This window comes from Phyllostomus hastatus, unplaced genomic scaffold (genome assembly GCF_019186645.2).
Source record: "Phyllostomus hastatus isolate PE091 unplaced genomic scaffold, TTU_PhHast_1.1 phas_contig_17, whole genome shotgun sequence".
Lineage (NCBI taxonomy): Eukaryota > Metazoa > Chordata > Mammalia > Chiroptera > Phyllostomidae > Phyllostomus > Phyllostomus hastatus.
In genome coordinates, this window is record NW_025333664.1 from 26,080,001 (window position 1) to 26,099,700 (window position 19,700).

General features: G+C 40.7%; 1 protein-coding gene across 1 annotated transcript in view; it reads left to right on the top strand.

The window, feature by feature from the left end:
• The window catches only part of SHLD1 (shieldin complex subunit 1), a 68,047-nt gene extending 52,260 nt beyond the window's left edge, over positions 1-15,787 (top strand). Inside the window, exon 3 of the mRNA XM_045832866.1 lies at positions 14,932-15,787. Within this exon, the coding sequence (XP_045688822.1) occupies positions 14,932-15,374 (443 nt within the window). The 3' untranslated portion in view covers positions 15,375-15,787. The remainder of the gene's footprint in view (positions 1-14,931) is intronic.
• The last annotated feature ends 3,913 nt before the right edge of the window (positions 15,788-19,700 follow it).

A 19,700-nucleotide genomic window follows, 5' to 3' on the forward strand; every position in this document is an offset into this window, starting at 1 on the left:
ATATCTTCATTTCCTCACCATTTCCTGTGGGGCCCTAGGTTGGCCATTTTCTGTTAACTTTGCAGATATTGTTCCACTGTCTTCTCGCTTGCAGCGCTGCTATTGAGGTGGCAGGTAACTTAGCCATCATTCATTTATAGGTAATCTATATTTTCTTATTAGGTGGTTTTAGGATTTTTATTTTTTGCCTTTGATGGTCTGCAGTTTTATCTTGTGCCTGGCCATAGAATTCATTTTATTTACCCTGCTTTTAAAACATTGTGACTGCTAAATTTGAGAATCCATGCTTTCATCAGTTCTAGGAAGTTCTTACCCATTAATTCATTGTGCGTTGCTTTCCCCTATTTGTTCTGCTGTAGCTCTCTGCAATCCCAGTTGCCGCTCTCTGCAATCCCAGTTGCCGCTCTCTGCAGCTCCAGTTAATGCATAGTAGGCCATCCGGCTTTGACTTGCATCTCTTACTTATTTCTGTGCTGTTTTCTCCACTGCTGTCTCTCTGTGCTAAATTCTGAATAATATCTTTAAATTTGTCTTCTATTTTCAATTTTTTCCCCAGTGGTGTCTAATCTTGTTTTACCCAACTGTTATTATAATTTTTCATTTTTCTAGTTACTTTTGTTTCCTTTTCTAATTTACCTGTTCACTTTCTGTAGTCTCTTATTCATATGTAAAGTTTCTATCCCCTATTGTATTGTTTAACATATTAAGCATATTCATATTTGTTTTGTGTCCTGTGTCCATTAACTACAATATTTAATGTCCCGTTCTGGGGCTGGCTCTTTTTGTTTTCTCACTCACAATGAAGGTGTCTCACTTCAGAGTATACTTTGTGAGTATTGCTTTTATTGAGAGCTCACGTCCAATGGAACTTTATGTGTAGGGTTTCTGTTGAGGTTTGAGTTGACAGTGCACTTCTCTAAAGGGGATCTGCACTTGGTTTCTCTAACCATGGGAGGGCACCTCAATCTGGAACTGTATTAACACAAATACCTGGCTTTGAGGTTTTGGGACCTCAACTGAGGCCACAAACATATGTGACGTGTGGCTTACGGTTAAATCTTAGGCAAGACATTTCTGTGGCTCTCTTTGTGCAGAGCCGAAGCCGAGACAAGCAAGTTTTCTTCCTGTGACCCTTTGCAAAGCACCCATATTTTTCTGCTCCATCATTTCTCAGAGGGTGCACTTCAGGGCTCCCAGCTCTGTGCAGTCGTCTCCTGTCAGGCACCTCATCCTACCAGGACCCTAGACCATGTGTCCCGACCCCTGTGTGGCCATTGAAGCCGACATGCTAGGTCTAGATTCACTTACCTCTTGGAATGCCTGCTCTCATCTTGCTTTTGGTCTTTAGGGATTTTACTTATGTTATTCCAGCTCAGCCATGGGTTTTTAAAAATTTTTTCAAATATTTTACCCAGCATTTTTAGATATTTGGTAACAGGGAGGCTTTTCATAATATCCTGTACACCATATTCATCTGTCAAAAATATGTAACTATCACTGCCTAGAAGTATCCTTATAAAGGTAGAAGTTCAATTCCACATTTGCTCCCACTTCTAGCCTTTAAGAATCCATGTTAGAAACACTTTCAGCACAAGTACATCCTACACCCTTCATGTCCCACGTTTGCTGTCATCCTGGCAGCCCCCGTTTCCGAGTCTCTGCTGGTTAGAGGCCTTTTCTGCATAGGTTGTATCATATCATGCTATTTTAAATTTTGTTTGTGGACTCTTCCATTTTCTCTGAGTTCTCCATGTTCTCTGAAGATTTTGGGCCAGGAGAGAAAGCTGAAATCCTTGCCCTTTTCCAGATTCAACTGTAAGTGGGGGAAGAGAGGGAGAGGGAAGGAGATTGAAAGTTCTGTCCTGTACCTGTTCTCATTTTATTTCCAGTCTCATCTTACCTGTTTAACTCAGCACTTCAGTCTGATTCAGCCAGCAGTCACTTTGTGAACCCTAGATCTTTTCTACCTAATTTCCCAATCTTTTTTTAATGCAGCCTGTTTCTCCTTCTTCAATATAGTTACTCACCTAAACTTTTCCCTGAAGCTGTTTGCTTGATTTATCGTTTCCATCAACTTCCAAAAACCACCACCACCATCAGGCTCCCTGGAGACTGAGTCATTCCAGTCCCTCCTACACTCTGGTGCCGTTTGCCCTTGGGGAGGCGTGGCGGGGGACAGCTGCAGGGCTCCACAGCCTGGGCTTCTGTGTTTGACACTCCCACACACGGAGGCACCTGCTGTTTCCACCCACTCTGGAATCATGTTTGCTTTGCAGAGCGTACACTTGGGACCTCTCTGTAGTCATAGCCCTGCTGCTGCTGTGAGATGGGTAATGTTCACTGTGACTCACTGCATCCACTCTGAAAGCCAGGATAGGGTAGCAGCTATTGGTAAAAAAGATGTTCCTTCTAGTCAAGAATGAATGCCTGTTCATCCAGACTTCCCTTATGATGTGCGTTGTATGGTGGACGTAGAGGAGCATTTGCAATCCACTTTTAAAAATCCCAGATGTTAAGTGGCCAAGACCTTTAAACTTACATATAACAACTCTGCTGCTGATACTACTCTTGTCACTACATTAATAATTATAAGGTAGCTTTTATTTATTGAGCATGTACAATGTGCTAGGCTTTATGCTAATAGATTATTTAATTCTAACAACAGGCCTATGAAGTAGGAGCTGTTATTATTCCCATTTACAGGTGAGGACACAGAGATTCAGAGATGGTAAGTAACTTGCCCAAGGCCAAATAGCCAGTAAATGGCTGGCCAAGCTAGTACTCAAACCCTAGCCTTGTAAATGCAAAGCTGACACTCACAAGCATTTCATCTATCGGGATAGAAGCATTGAGCTTTCTGATCGACAGCTATGAGCCTTTTTACAAAGGCCAGAACTTAAATCCATGTTAGGTCTGTCCTTTAAGGTAACAAAATTGAATGTATATGCACAATGAAACCATGCTGTCTGCCATGGCTCAGAACTGGTTTTGCAACTCCTTTGTGAGAACTGCTTTTAGAACCAACTCATGAAACATAAGAAGAGCAATTTCCTTTTGGAGAGAAACCTTGACTTTACATGTATGTGTGTGTGTGTATAATATTTATACATACATATTTCTTTTAAAAAAATTATTCTTATTTTCACAATTGACATACAATAATTTTATCTGTTTTAGGTGTACAGTGTAGTGGTTAGACATTTATGTTCCAAACTTTGCTTTTTACCCATGCCATGTTACCCTGCCTGACCACCTACATTATTTATCAGATTTCACTCCTAATGTCTCTTGACAGTTTCCAAAGAGGTAATTCTGCCACTGAGGATGGAGATTGCCTCCCATGAGGATGCCCAGAAGATGGACAGTTCCAGAGGGAATAAACATGTTTCCTAAGAGACTCCAGCATGCTCTCAGCAGTGGCTGCAGTTTTAAAATAAGAGTTTCCCTCCCCCTAACCCCCACTCACAATACTTGGAAGAGGAAGCACTTAGCTATATGTTTACATTCTGGGGTCTTGGCTTACAATTCAGTCTGTTACTTCATAGACGTACTTAACGTCAAGTTGATGTGGAGTGAAATCTATTTATACAAACACTCATCTAACAAAGATTCTACTGTGTATAGAAAAATGTCAGACTGTCCTTGTCTGTCCCCGTGTCAGAAAGTCTCACTGCTGAGGTCAGCACTGCAACAAGCACTGTTCTGACAGGGGTTCGGTTCCATTCCTCTTTAAATCTTAAAATTAAGAAATATTGACTTGTGGATGTGGCCAGCTTGTGAGTAGGTCCCCATTCCTCTTCAAGGAAACAGGATGAGGTTTCTGCTTTCCCAGCAGAGAATGATCTCCCTGCTACATGTCTCCAGCAACACTCTAAGTAGCAGTTTTAAATTGCTTATTTTTTCTTATAGTGAAGGTTAAGGTTAAAGTTGCAAGCATCATCTTAATTAGCTGCTCACATTTAACTTAACTCTGCTGAAGTAAACAGCCTATCCAAAAAAAAATATGTTGCCATAGCAACCTCCATCTGAATCATTTGCTTTTCCTCTCTACTCACAAGTGTTCCTTACTGTCTAGGCTAGGATATGACACAAATCTGCCGAGACCTCCTATGTAAAATGAAACATAAAAAACCGTTTGGAGGCAACATTTGAAACGATTGCTTCAAGGGTTTTGGTGAAGCTCCTAGTTCCAAGTGACTGCTAAAGGGCACTGTCTCTTGGGCCCCCTTGTCTGACAGCCTTGCCTCATTGTCCCCTCTTAGGGCTCGGTGGGGTCAGGGGGGCACAGTTCTTGTTCCAACTCTAGCTATAAGGTTCTGGTCCAGAAAGTGCGTTGAACCAGATAATTCCTGATGACTTTCCTAGCTGTGAAGGGTACGATTCTGATCCTTTAACTGGTTGCTGCTTAAAGTGCAAAACTAAGCCATTTTAAATTCGCCTCAGGCTAAGCCTCAATCTCATAGTAAAGAAAAGGATTGTTAAGTAATTTTAGGATCTAAACCTGTGGTTCCTAAACTGATTATCTGAATAGTTTAGGGAGGCTCTGAACTCCACTTCCTGGCTCCTAAGCACCAACCTGCAAATCTCTCACTGATCCTAATTATAGCAGATGATAGCCAGATGAAGATCATTTTAATTAAGAAAACTAGCCTTGGCTGGTGTGGCTTCGCACCTATCTGAGAACCTAAAGGTCACCAGTTTACTTCCCAGTCAAGGCACATGCTTGGGTTGCAGTCCAGGTCCCCAGTTGGGGGCCTGCGAGAGGCAACCAGTCAATGTTTCTCTCCTCTTTCTCCCTCCTTTCTCCTCTCTCCAAAAATAAATAAATAAAATCTTTTTAAAAATAACAGCCTATTAAAAAAAGAAATATAGTCAATGAGATTAGCCGTTTCCAGTTCTACTTGCCAGTCCCTTCATCAAGTGACTCTGCAGACTTGGCCTTTGTCTCAGTCCTCTTGTCTAGATGCGCCTGGGTGTTTTCCCACCCCTGGACTCAGTGTGGTGCATAACTTTTTTACCAAATGGAGTAGAAACACAGCATCACATTTTGGAAGTGATAAGCTGGCACTATCTGGGTTTTTGCTTGAGAAGATTTTCCATTAAAACAAAACAAATCTTGAGGCTTCTTAAGAGGTCTGTTTTTCACTTCATTCTTGCATTCTTTTTAAATCCCCTTCAGACTGAGAGATGAAGCGAGGAAAAGTAAGACACAGGTATTATATTCTTTGTAATTCATTTCATAAGCCATTAAAGAGAGAAAAGAGACAAAACCCAATAGAAAAATGGTAAAGAATATGAGTAGCCCTGGCTGGTGGAGCTTAGTGGGTTGAGCGCAGGCCTGTGAACCAAAGGGTCATCGATTCAATTCCCAGTCAGGGCACATGCCTGGGTTACAGTCCAGGTCCCCAGTAGGGGGCACATGAGAGGCAACCACACATTGATGTTTCTCTCCCTCTCTTTCTCCTTCCCTTCCCCTCTCTCTAAAAATATATAAATAAAATCTTAAAAAAAAGAATATGAGTAAACAGTTCACAGTATAGGAAACTCAAATGGCCAATGAGTAAGTACATGAAAAACAGCTCACGCATAAAAGTAACCGGGGAAATGAGAGCCCAGATAAGAAGATACTATTTGAAACGTTTGACAGAATCAGGGTTTGACAAACCAGTGGAGAAACGGGAAAACCCAGGAAGAGAATTATGAAAAATCATGCAGTATGTTCTTATATTAGAATACTATAAGGCAGATTCATATATTTCAACAATGGCTAGAAGTAAAATTTTGTAACGTTGAGTGAAAAAAGCAAAACTTGTATACTGAAATTAAAATTGCAATGACCACCACATACAAAGCAACACTATTGCTTATGGAGACATATATATATGAAAGGTATAAAAATGGGCTGGAAAGAATAAATTTATATGTATAAGTGGTCAACTTTGATTGAAATGTTTCATTCTTTAACAAGAAAAAAGCAAATATGGTATCTTTATTGTTGACTTGGAGTGTTATAAACTTGGATATTATAGTTCCCTGTAAATTTCAGAACATTTTAATTTCCTAAGGAAAATATAATATGCCAAGGTAAAAGTAAGAGTGTTTATAATCCCACAGTGCAGATCGCTTGGGCACCTGACTACAGGGCTGTTCCCCAATCACACGTACCTGTTTTTTTCCAGCATTCATTTTCTTTCTCAGCAGTTGCATTTTAGAGGGCCCTGTCCTCTGCCCGTTGCAACTGTTAGTCATTAGGATGGAGGTGGCAGCATATGCCACCTCCCCTGGGGGTGAGTCATTCGGTTTTAGCTTCAGATGTAAACAAGGACAGACGGAGACTACAGTTTCAAAAGCACCTGACCAGACCTTACATCCTTTTGAAGTGTTAATTTGGATTAAATGTCTTGATATCACTCCTTCCCCCCTCCCCCTTTGTAAGTATGTGGATTTTGTCCTTTAAAGGAACAAAATGTGCAAACCAGCAGGGTAACTATCAGGCGAAAGGAGGCTTAAGCTTATTTGATTTTTTTTGTCATTAGTTTTATGGTTTTAATAAAATAAGAAGCAAGGAATTTTAACATTTCAATGCTGGTGTTATGTAGCAGGGGGAAGGAGATAGCCAGATAAAACCAGAAAGAGGGATCAAGGGAGTTGCTAATGGGATGGAATGAATAGAGGCTCTTTCATCTCAGGGCAGAAACCAAAATTTTCTCAGACAGCAAGGGGAAGGAGAAATACCATCATATGTAAAAGAGGGGAAAGGAAAGGAGGATTGTCAGGGAGTACAGTACAACAAGTCTATGGAAGTTTCAGCAAAACACAAAATAAACAAAAGATGGTGGACACCTTGTTTAAACCTCAGACTGAGATTATTTTTGCCATTAAAACTAAGGCTTCTGCCCTGGCTGGTGTGGCTCAGTGGGTTGAGTGCTGGCCTGTCACCAGTTCGATTCTTAGTTGGGGCACATGGCTGGGTTGTGGGCCAGGTCCCCAGTGGGGGACGCTCGAGTGGCAACCACACACTGATGTTTCTCTCCTTTCCTTCCCCCTCCTTTCCCCTTTCTAAAAATAAACAAACAAAATCTTTTTAAAAAACTAAGCCTTCTGGACTCAGGGCTATGGGGTCGGAAGTTCTCCCTGTTGACCCAGGCATATCTGCCCTGCTCCTACAGCATCAGATTACATATGTAATGTAATCATGATACATGTGCACACATAATGAAGCCTGCAACCCAGAGCCCTTATGAGAGTGAAAGAGGGTGCTATTAATATTTTTGGAGAATTTTATAAGAGGTTATGAGCCAAACGGATAACATGCTGGGAAGCAAGATCTCAAATGCTCCCAGGACTGCTAATACTTAATTGGGACAACAGGCATAAACCTGGGCTGTTCTTGGCAAACCTCCTAGTCACCCTAGTGCATACTAGTCACCCTAGTGATAGTGTACATTTACAGTAAGGAATAACCAAAGCAGGAAATTACCAGAAGGGTTTGCCTGGTTTCTTTGTGAGACACCCAAGTCCTCTACTGCCTAACCCAGCCTCTCCTCTCTTGTAAGAATTCTCTGGTTCTGGACCGCCTCCCTGCCTTCCCCACTGGAGTAGCTTTCCCCCTCTGCTTCACCATCTGGGGATGACTCATCTTGCCAGTCCCGGCATTACCCGCCATCCCAGCTTTACTTGACTTTTGCCTCCTAGACCTTGGCCATCTTGGATAGTGGATGGTTTATAATTATTTAGTCTGAAGGCAGAGGCAACTGGGCCACTTTACAAGGCTGGTTCTTGCTTCCGTGCAGTAGTGGTGCCCAGGGGCAGCGGACAAAGACAGGACAACACAGTAATGACCAGCAGGTATGGAGAGCTCATGCTTCTCTAACCTGTGTGGGACACCTCAGTATAGCAAATCTATATCCTAGTTGCCTTTTGAATGTCATTTAATTGCCAGGACTTCACCACAAACCTTCAGGAAGATAATTGTGGGGCCAAAGCTTTCTTAAATCACAACTATAAAGAATGTCTAGATCAGCTGTAGTCCAACAGAAATGTGTGAGCTTCACTTAAAGTTTCTGGTATTTGAAAGCATAAACTATTAATTTTAATAATATGTTTTATTTAACCTGATATATCCAACATTTATCATTTCAACTATAGTCATTATTTTAAAATTATTAGTGATATATACATTATTTTTTTTCATAAAAAGTCTTGGAAATTTGGTGTAATTTTACACCTCTGTCTTCATTCAGACTAACCACTTTTCAAGTGCTCAACAGCAACATGTGGCTAGTGGCTACTGTATGAATAGTACAGATCTAGATGGAGTCTTGTTCCTCACATCACCTTTCTTTATACTGTATGCAACTCCTTGCTCTTTATTGCCCTCATAAAGTTTTTCAAGTGTCCTTAAAAAACCTTTAAGCCTTGTCAGTCTTTAGGAATATCCCTGAGTAGTATGGGTGTTGTGAATTGATATGTATTTGGCTACTAATACTTTTGTTGCTTACATGTCTCATTCAAAAGTGTATTGATGTTGACTTCATTCACTCATTTATGTATTCCACAAATGTACTCAATGCATGGGACTATGGGTTTATTAAACATACAATAGGAGTTCTTCATCTGTTACAGATATATTATGCCTTTGAAATACATGCCTTTGAAATGAGGCATATATTATGCCTCATCAATAAAACAAAGCATCAAAATTTTAAGAATATATCCACCATGTTCTAAGCACTGTTTTAGACCCTGGGGGTACAACAGATAATACGAGAGACAAAAATCCTTGAGTAGAAGATAATGGATAATAAACAAAGCATATATATTATTAGATGCTATTACTTTTATAAAGAAATATAAGGCAGACAAGAGAGATAGGGATAGCCAGGGCTTTAGGGGAGTAAGGAAAATGTAATTTAAAATAGTATGCTCAGGGAAGCTGTGGTAGATTGAATTATTATTCACTGTTATTCTCTGTTTCTCCCTATAAGAGAATTTTTCAAGGAATTTTTCTCATTCTTTGAAATCAGGCTAGGCCATATGATTTAACGTTGTCCAATGATATATAAACATAGTGACAGAGTTTTCTCAGTCACTGCCTACTTCACCATGCTCTTTTCCCTCTGTTGTAGTTACTAAGCAATGCTGAGACCATGGCTGCCCCATCAGCCTGGGTTCAGGGTAAGGACAGGGATGATACAGATCTACTCATAGTATGACATGGAGCTGGGGGTGGGAGAAAAAAATCTTTGCTTGTTTTACTCCCCTGAGAGTTGGGACTTCATTGTTATGTAGCATAACCTAGCCCATCCTGACAGATACAGAAGGTTTTACTGAGAAGGTATCATCTAAGCAGAGACCTGAAGGAAATGAGGGGACCAGTCATGAAGATATGTGGAGAAAGCGTGTTCCACTCAGAGAAACAGCCAGTGCAAAGGTTCCGAAGAGGGAGCTTTGGTGCTGCATTCAAGGATCAGAAAGAAGCCAGATCTTTCAAGGCAATGATGCAGAGGTGTGAGCAATGGTCAGACTTTCATGCAGGCTATAGGGCTGGAAAGAGGGCTTGATCTTGTTGATCTTGTTCATTCCTCTATGCAGTGGGAAGACAGGAGTGAGGGAAATAGAAGAGGAGATGAAGGAAAAGCGAGATCTGGAGTAGGAAGATGTTGACTAGGAGAGCAGGACCCCCAGAGACCCTCTTAGGCCAAAAATGGTAGCGTCATCCATGCAGAGAACGTGCGAGGCCTCTGAAGTCCGACTGCTGTCATAAAGGAGAGAAGTCATTGCAGCCAAAGAGTGCTAATGTGACCATTTATAATCAGGACATCCCCCTCCGGTTCACCTTGTTGTTCTCACGCCCATGAATTTTTCTCAGAGCTGCAGAGAACCCAGACAGACTCCAACAGACAAGCTAAGGCAGCAGGATTTGTCTGAGAAGTGTGCTGGGCAGTGTCCAGAGAAAGGGGCAGGCAGCTTCCCCTCTGAGCAACATAGAAAGAGACTATACAAGCCACATATTCCTTAAATCCTGATAATTCTATATATTTTTAAATTAAGTCATAGATTTCTTTCAACTCTGTACAATCTTGAAACCATAGATTTTTTTCCAGTTAGCAGTTGTTAGTAAAAGAAACTGCACAAATAAGGCAGAGTGGGCAGTGATTGATGCTAATGCAAGGAGGAGACAGAATTCTAAATATCAAATCCATTTCGAGGAAACTTGTTAAAGTTGAAGGCTACAGTGTTTCACAGAGATAAAATCCTGCTGTGCATTTATCAACCACAGAAGTGGCCATGAAGATTCTCTGGAAGAAACCCCCATTAAACATCTGGGCTAATGGTGTCTCTCACAGAACACAACCACGAATCTCAAATGCTCCATACTAATTGACCATCTCAGATGACTGAACTCAAATTAGCATCTATAACTCCTAAAGATAGAAGAATAAGTTTATGAGAATCTCAAATAGCTGTATGTTTTCTCTCTTTGGTCAAAAGAAAAGTTAGCAAACAGATGCTCTGGGAGATGGTGACCTTGCAATAACATTGCAAAAGCAGCTTTGGGAAGCCCCGCCCTCCTTTTCTAGCCATTTAACTCCTAAAGAGATTGTATTCATGATGGAAAGCCTATTGAAGTAAAAAAGGAGGTTCCATCCAATTTAAATAATGCCAGAATTAGGGTTGATACTTGGGCCCTTGCTTAGTGTTAAAAAAAAAAAAAAAGGATCTCAGTGTGAGAAGGGAGGAATGCATAGTGCAAATGGGTGCCAGCAAGAAGCCCTTTGGTACAAGGGGGAGCTCAGAGCAAATCAGTGTATCACCATTCAGTGGGATTCAGCAGTCACCTCCCACTCCCCTCCAGAATCCACCCTTTGAGCCAGAGTTCCCAAGAGAGTGAGGGACACTACTGGAATTTGGGGAAAGGATAATTCTTTGTTGTATGGAACTATCCTCTACATCTGTGATTTTCAACTTTTGTCATCTCATGACACACACAAACTAATTACTGAAATTCTGTGGCACAACAAAAAAAATTTCCCTTTTGCCAGTCTGACAAAAAATAGATACAATTTTGGTTCATTCACACCGGGTGGCTGTTGTTGTGCTGGCTATGTTGTCATTGTCAAATAAAAATTTGACAGTCTAGGGGAAAAGACATCAATGCCCCTGAGTAAATAAATAATCAGGGTTGCATGCTTTAAAAACTCTGGTGGCACACTGGTTGAAAAGTGCTACTCTGCATTGTAAAATATTTACACCCTTGACCCTAGCCACTAAATGCAAGTAGCCCTTTCCAACACACACAAAAACATCCCCTGTGTCTCCCTAGAGTAGACATTACAGTCCCAAGCTGAGAGCTCTACAAGTCTGGGGTCTATTAAGAGGTAGAAGAAGGTGAGGCTTGAATATACCTGTGAGGATGCACCACTAAGCAGGAGCTGAGCGAGTTATCAAAGATCCATCCTTCCGTCCACATTTAGGTGCATCAGGAAAAAAGAAGCAATTAGCTTTATTTGCTGAAGAGACAGTGATGTCCAGACCAGCCACATGATTAAAGAGATACCTTTGTAGTTGTTCATAAAGCAAACTTTAAAAGGATATCAAAGACTGAAATGAACTGGAGGCAGTGTTCAAAAGAAGTGATGAATGACTCAATCCATATTGTTATTGCTCTTTGGAAAGGGGAAGAGGGGGGATTCTTTGAAGATGAGTTGCAGTCTGCTTGACATTTGCATGAAAAAATACAGAAGACAGGCTAGTTTTCTGGCTTCTTTTGGACACTGAATTTAGGACACCTAATTTCAAAAATTAAATACAGAAGTGAAACTCAGATGGAAACTTACAATCTGGCCTATCAGAGTTATTGATTAGTTACCTAATAAGTACATGCTATGCTACTTGGAATGTCTTATGTAAATGGTTGCTTTGGGTGGGCAGGTTCAGAAAATCTCCAACTTTCCCAGTGTTACTGCTGAGTGGCTCCCTTCTCTTTTCATTCTTTCCATGACCTGGCTCAGCCCCTGTCCTCTGGCCTGACCACCCCAAGACCGTTGCAACCATCAAAATCAGGACATTAACAGTGATGACATTACTGCCATCTAATCCCCAGCCCCCATTCAAGTGGCCCCCAAAACGTTCTTTATAGCAAGAAATGCAGTTGAAAATCATGTGTTGCATTTAGTTGTCGTGTCTCTTTAATCTAGTTCAGTCATGAACAGTTGCTCAGTGTTTCCTTGGTTTTCATGACGTTGGCACTTGTGAAAAGTATAAGCCATTTTATAGAATGTCCCTCTGTTTGGTTTTGTCTGACACTTTCTCTGAGGTGGGTTCAATCCTTAGCAGGACTATTAGAGAAGAGATGCTGGGTCTTCCTGTTGCGTCCGGTCAGGTGGCACCTGATTTTGTTCTATCCCGTTGTGGTGGTGCTCACCTAGATCACGTGATGGAGGTATATTTGCGAGGCTTCTCCACTATCAACATTTACTCTTTTTCCCCTTTGTAACTAATCAGTAATTTACGGGGAAGTACTCTGAGACCTGTAAATATCTTGTTCTTCATCGAGCTGCTTTGATAAATGGGTTCTGATCTGTTGCTCTTATTATTTATTTTGATGCTGAAGTTGTTCCAGATTTGACCAGGAGAATCCCTTTTGAGCTAGCCTCCAACCCTCTCCCCTGACGTGCTGCCATCATTCTGTGAGCATTCTACATCAGTAAGATGTTCCAGGCTCATCTTGCACTTTTCTGTCCCACCCTTCAAGGTGGGAGAAGTGCTTTGCTCTTGGGCTAATTGTGTGCTGAGTCCATGAATGCTTGTCCGTGTGTTCATCTGTGTGCATCTCACAGAACATGTGTCCACATTCTTTCTGGATGCTCTAATGATTTGAATAATTTACTTTCCTGTTTCCTATATGACCATAGAAATTCTAGAAGAGAGATCATTTGTAGACGAAAAAACAAAAGCTCAGAAAGGTAGTCTGGCTCATTCAAGGAGACATCTCTAGCTTGTAGCAAAGTTAGAGTCAAACTCCCAATTTCAGCTCCTCTCTAAAACTCCAACCACTGAATCACACAACTTTCTTCATTATTAGCAAGTACAGATACTTTTATTATAACTACTGATTATGTTAGCAGGGGGGTGTAGAATTAAAGCTAGTAATTAATTGCAGCTTATGTAACAGCAAAACAAGGAAAATATACTATTTTGATTTAAAATATAACAGATTAAAGTCTAAAACTGGTGGCTATATAAGGAATTTAGCAACTGTATAAATTATTTATGTAAAATCTTTTCTAGAACACAATGATAAGGAAGTTCTTTGTTTCAAAGAATTAAGAGATTCCTATGTTAAGAATTAGAGTGCCCAGAGAGGTACAGAAAGTTAGATCAAGAACTAGGATTTGGCCCTGGCTGATGTGGTTCAGTGGTTGAGTGCTAACCTGCAAATCAAAGGGTTGCTGGTTTGATTCCCAGTCTGGGGCACATGCCTGGATTACTAGCCAGATTCCCCATAGGGGGTGCAGTAGAGGCAACCACACATTGGTATTTCTCTTCCTCTCTTTCTCTCTCCCTTTCCTTCTCTAAAAAATAAAATAAATAAAATCTTTAAAAAAAAGAACTAGGAGTTTACTCCAATTCTGGTCTCTTACTGTGTACTATTAAATCACTTAGTTTATTTGTTACCCTTCCTTTAAAAAACACAAAGGTGGTGATTTTAATGTAGAGATGAAGAATCTATAGGATTATCGCAGGGAGCAGAGAAAGAAATGTCTGAACTGTGTAAATGCCCAGAACTTTCTGCATTAGGGGTCTCTGCTATGTTTGTACAATAGATCCCTTTGGCATCTGGTGAAGCATATCAACCCTTTCACAGAATAAAATTTTTAGCTGTATAAAGTAAAATATCTAGGATTACCAAGGGAAAAATTGAAATGTAGTTATTAAAATACTTTAAGAACAAATGCATGATAATGAATGTATGCTTTTTAAACTAACACTTAAATAATAAGATCTAGTGTCAGGACTAATAACTTTGGTAATTTCATAGTTGTCTTAGTCTACTTGGGCTGCCATAACAGAATACCATAAAATGGATGGCTTAAACAAAAGAAGTTTATTCTCTCACAATACTGGAGGCTGGAAGTCCAAGATCAGGCTGCCAGCATGGTCAGGCTCTGGTGAGGACTGTCTTCCTGGTTTGCAGAAGGCTGCCTTGCTGTGTCCTCACATGGCCTTTCCTGGTACCTGCATATGGAGAGAGAGAGAGAGAGAGAGACAGAGAGACAGAGAGACAGAGAGAGGGACAGAGACAGAGAGAGAATGAACTTCCTCTCCTTACAAGGCCATCCATCTTTCCAGATCGAGGCCCTACCTTTATTACCTCATTTAACCTGAGTAACTTCCTAAAAGCCCCATCTCCTTTAAGGATTAGGGCTTTCACATGAATTTTGGAGAGACACAATTCGGTCCATAGCATAGTGATGGGCATAAATGATATTTCAAAACATCTTCAATAAACTATAATGTGATATGAAAATAGCTGTGATCTGTTGCTGAGAAAGTCACAGGTATTGCTGCTAATGGGTTTATTGTCATATTCATCATAGAAGGAAATGCTTGATTTTAGGTAGAGGTTAGTAAAAATAAAGATATAAAATTTTTCCCATCCAAGTTTACAGCCACCCCAAACTTTTTTACAAGGACCCTAGGTTAAGAACCCTTGAAACGTGCAAGTAAGATTTTCGTGTTTTGGGTGAACAAGTGACATAACCCCAGGATGGTAGGAACAGATTCTGAAATCATCTGATTCTGCCCATTGCCTATTACCCAAGAGCAGTAATTGTGTTGAGTTAAAAAGAGACATTATCTGCTCTTGGCTGGCTTTCTGGTATTTATGAATATGTGTTTGATTGTTGGGATATGTTTGTCTTGCAGACACCAGTAACCTAAATACTATACAAAATGATTCTTGGACCTCTGAGAACTTCTGGCTTGACCCTTCTGCAAAAGGCCAGCCAGAGACCAACACAGAGGATGATGAGCTTCGGAAATCTCTGGATAGATTCTATGAAATGTTCGGCCATCCACAGCCAGCCTCTGGAAATCCACTGTCCGCATCTGTCTGCCAGTGCCTGTCTCAGAAAATCAATGAACTGAAGGGCCAGGAGAACCAAAAGTATGCCCTCCGCAGTTTTCAAATGGCCCGGGTCATTCTCAACCGGGATGGCTGCTCAGTGTTACAGAAGCATTCCAGGGATGCCCGCTTCTACCCACTGGAAGAAGAAAATGTGTCGCTGGAGGATGAAAAGCCAACCCCAGGACTTTCCAAAGATGTTATTCATTTCCTCTTGCAGCAGAATGTGATGAAAGACCTATAACTGGTGCCTGGTGGCAAGAGCAGGCCGTGTGGCTATGGGGGCAGCCCTGTGGCGATGCTGTTAGTGTACCACCCACATCCCCTCAGGTCTCTCTGGCCCAGTTCTGTGTGGCCAGCCCTGGCCGAGTGCTCTGCAGTCAACATCTGGCATCCGTGACCACATACTGGAGGCTGTTCAGCCCATAGAAAGAGCCATCAGTGTCTGGAAATTTTATAGCCCCTGTGGCCACACCCCCACCTACCATTCCCCTTGGCCAGAGGCCAGTGACTGGTCTGGGAGTCCAAAAGCCCGACTTCCTTGTCTCAAGGAAGGAAATGCTCTGAGGCGTTACTGACTTTCCATAGCTTTGCTCTGAATTAGGCTGTCCTCCCACTTCCTAGGATCTTTTTCTTAATAAATCTCTTGTATCTGAATTCTTGACTTGGAGTCTACCTTGGGGAGAACCTGACATAAGAGAACAGGCTTCCATCAGATGAATTTTTTGAAGGGAATAAGCTCTGTGCTCCATCAAGTGCAAGAATTATACCACATTGTAAAACTGCAGCCATGTGATAGTATGTCCCAGAATAATACAAAGATTTAAATGTGTTTCCAAAACAGTGCATCACATCTTAGTCATATCCTTGCCTCTCCAAATCCAGAAATGCCTATTTTATAAGACTAACTGGAAGTAGAAGGAAATTTAGACCTTCTAAAATAACAGCTAAAATTCACAGATTAAAGAGAAAAGAAAGTCTCTTGTCTTTACCCATTAAAGCAGCATAAACTCAATTATGGTAGGTTAGGTGGAGTTTCAGGTGTACAAGATAGTGATTAGACATGTATGTACGTTCTAAAGTGATCCCCCAATAAGTTTGGAACCCATCTGACATCAGACAATATTATTGACTGTATTCCTTATGGCTGTAGTTTGCCGGTGCAGGCTTGTGATGGCAGATGCTCTGCTCCCCAGCCGTGTCCTGAATGCCCACTAGAGACTCAGTTAGTAGATGACATCACCTGGCACCACACTCCCTGAAACTGTCATTGGAAGCCTCACACTAATCCTTACCTTGACAGTTCTCCAAGCAAACTGGATTGACAGAAAAGGGTTATATCCCTTGTTTTGGGGGGAACAACAAGAGAAAGAAGCTGGCAACATGGGGCAATCGATTTGGAGAAATTTTAGGTGAAATCTAATTGGATTAAGACCCCCTAAGCTTTCCAGAAACTGGATTATGCAAGTAGATCAGTCTAAACGGGTATATTCAGAGTGAATGTGCCCTCACAGACAGGACTCTTGGATGGAGAGAGAAGGCTTTTAAAGGTCAGGAATTACATACTAAGGCTTCCAATTCTGGGAAGAGCAGTTGTAAGAAACAGTTCCACACTGAAGTGCAGAGGCACCACTGGAAAGGGACCTAAATAGTAGGAAACAGGAGATGAATAGGCCTCTGAGAGACACTTGAGAAACAAACCTCCAGATTTCCCTCTGACCAGCAATCTCTCTCCATGGGCCTCGCCTGTTCAACTGGCCTCCAAACAGTCGTGAAACCAGTGGAGCTTATAATTGAAAATCTACAGATTGAATTTTAATGTCACTAGTTTTATTGGTTTTTAATGTGAAGCAAATTAATAGATGCCCTTGAAGAATGCTGTAGTTCTTAGTATTATGCAGTCACTGAAATATTGGATATTAGTTTCCATGGCTACCAACAGAAAGAAACTAGATTATTATATACTGTTTTTAAAGGACAAAAGATACAAGCTATTTAAATCTCCATGCCCAGAAGCAGCAGCTTCTATTTGGCAGTGATATTTTAGTATCAATAATTTTGTAAACTTTATTAACATCAGTGCTGTGGGCTCTGAGCCGGTGGTTAGGCTCTGAAAGCAGAGAATTTCCAAGCCTAAAAGCCAGAATCACCTGATGGTAAAAAAAAAAGAGTGTGGCGTGTTCTTGTTTGTATCTGAGTAAGTGCCTGTGACAGGTCAGTACAAGACATTTGATTCCCTGCAGTCTCGTGCCTTAATCAGATATTCCTGGGATCAGGATGGCATTTTCCATTTATCTCTGTTTACTTTTAATAAAGACTAAGGGGTAAGGATACTGAGGCTCTGGCCTTTGGCATTATTGTGTAATTCTGCCCTACAGATCACCTCACTGATATTTTATCATCCTGTGAAAGTTCTACTGACCTATAATACCACCTGTGGTTCAATCAGAGGTCTTGGGAGGATGGATTTGCTTGCAGTAACATCAGAACTCCAGAGAAGAGAACCACTACCATGTTTTAAGTTTGTATAACTACTATTCACTTCATTAGTCTACTTTTTTGCATGACCTATGTAAGGGCACATGTAATACATCCTATTAGCACAAAACAATACCGTGATACTTTGAAAACTTTAAAGCTTACTTTGAAAACTTTTTAGTGGATTGTAATAATCATGCAGATAAGTGTTTATAAGTAAACATCTTGATGATTTTCACAAAGTGAACCCACCTGTACAAGCAGCAGATATGAGCAGCCAGCCTGGGCAGCCCCCTTCTGAGTGGAAATTTTCATCTGGAAACCTGATAAGACTGGTTTGCTCAGACTAATTTTTCTCAGACTGTTGGTTGTACACAAAATAATTTATATGGGCAAACAATGTTTATTTTCATTGTTGTGTCTTCAATTTAATATATGAGAAAAATACACTATGTCTTCATAGGATAAACGTAATATACAAGGTCTGTCTGGAAAAAATCCAGCCATTATTAATATGACATGAATGGTTTGTGCAACATGGTTAGTATCCTGGCTCCCAAGGAGAGTGGACTGGAATGCACATTCATGAACAATGATGACTTCACTGTAGTAGTCAGTGGGGGCAGTTGATGCCACTGAGTGAGCATGTGTACTGTGTGGTTATCACATTCAAAGTGACTGAGTGAGTAGAGCAATGAATCTGCATCAAATTTTGTGTTAAGCTTGAACATTTCTCCACAGAAACTATTTGGATGATTCCGAAGGCCACAGCTATGGGCAGCTGGTGATTGGCAGCTTCATCACAACAACACGCCTGCTCATGCAGCACTCCTTGTGCAGAGTGTTTTGGTTAAACATTACATTGCATAGGTGACTCATCCCAGACTTGGTGCCCTGTGACTTCTGGCTTTTCCTAAAACTACAATCACCTTTGAAAGGGAAGAGATTTCAGACTGTTGATGGGATTAGGAAAATACAATGGGGCAGTTGATGGCAATTGGGAAAACTGTGTGAGGTCCCAAGGTGCCTGCTTTGAAGGGCACTGAAGCATCATTGTCCTATGTACAATGTTTCCTGTATCTTGTATCTTCTTCAATAAATGTTTCTATTTTTCATGTCACATGGCTGGATACCTTCTGGACAGGTGCCTTACATTTTTATCAAGTGTTCTGCATGTTTGAAAATGTTCACAAATGTTGAAGAATTACACATCTATGCAGGATATGTTTTAAGTGCATTAAATATCTACCCATATACATTTATAAGTTGGAGTTTTAAATTACCACAGACTTTCCTAACACAATCTCTTTTATTAATAGAAAACATACTTGAATATGAAAGATAACTTTATTGGCTCTTAAGTGGTAGACTTAATTAAACAACAGATCATTAATGAATACTTACAAATTGCCCTGGATAATATTTATATGAGTACAAATAAGACCTATATACCCACCACTTAGATTTTATCATTAACACTACTTGTTTTTCTCTTGTCTATCCATCTACCCACCAATCAATCAATCTTATCTGTTAATGTATTTCAAATCAAGTCCCATGTATATTTTTAACTGATTTTCTGGGCATTGTTGAACTTGTATGGTGAGTCATGAGTGGTGTAGTGTTAGTTGTGTGCTGGCATTGGTCCATAACTGATTGGAAGTTAAATAAGGGTCCTTTGCTTCTGATAAGTTAATAAGCAATGCTTTGGCACACGCAGAATGAAGCAGGGTAGGGGCAGAATGATGAAAAAGAATGGTAGAAAGTTGATGGCTGTTGAAGCTGGGTGATGGGCAGGTATCACAATTCTCTACTTTTATGAAAGTTTTAAAATATACATCCTGAGAAAGAGAAAGAAATTGGAAATCTATTTGAAAAAATAATGAAAAAAAACTTCCCTGATTTGGTGAAGGAAATAGACGTGCAAGTCCAGGAAGCACAGACAGTCCCAAATTAGATGGATGCAAATAGGCCCACTCCAAGATACATCATAATTTAAATGCCAAAGGTAAAATACAAAGAGAGAATCTTAAAAGCAGAAACAGAAAAGCAGTTAGTTACCTACAGGGGAGTCTCCATAAGACTGTCAGCT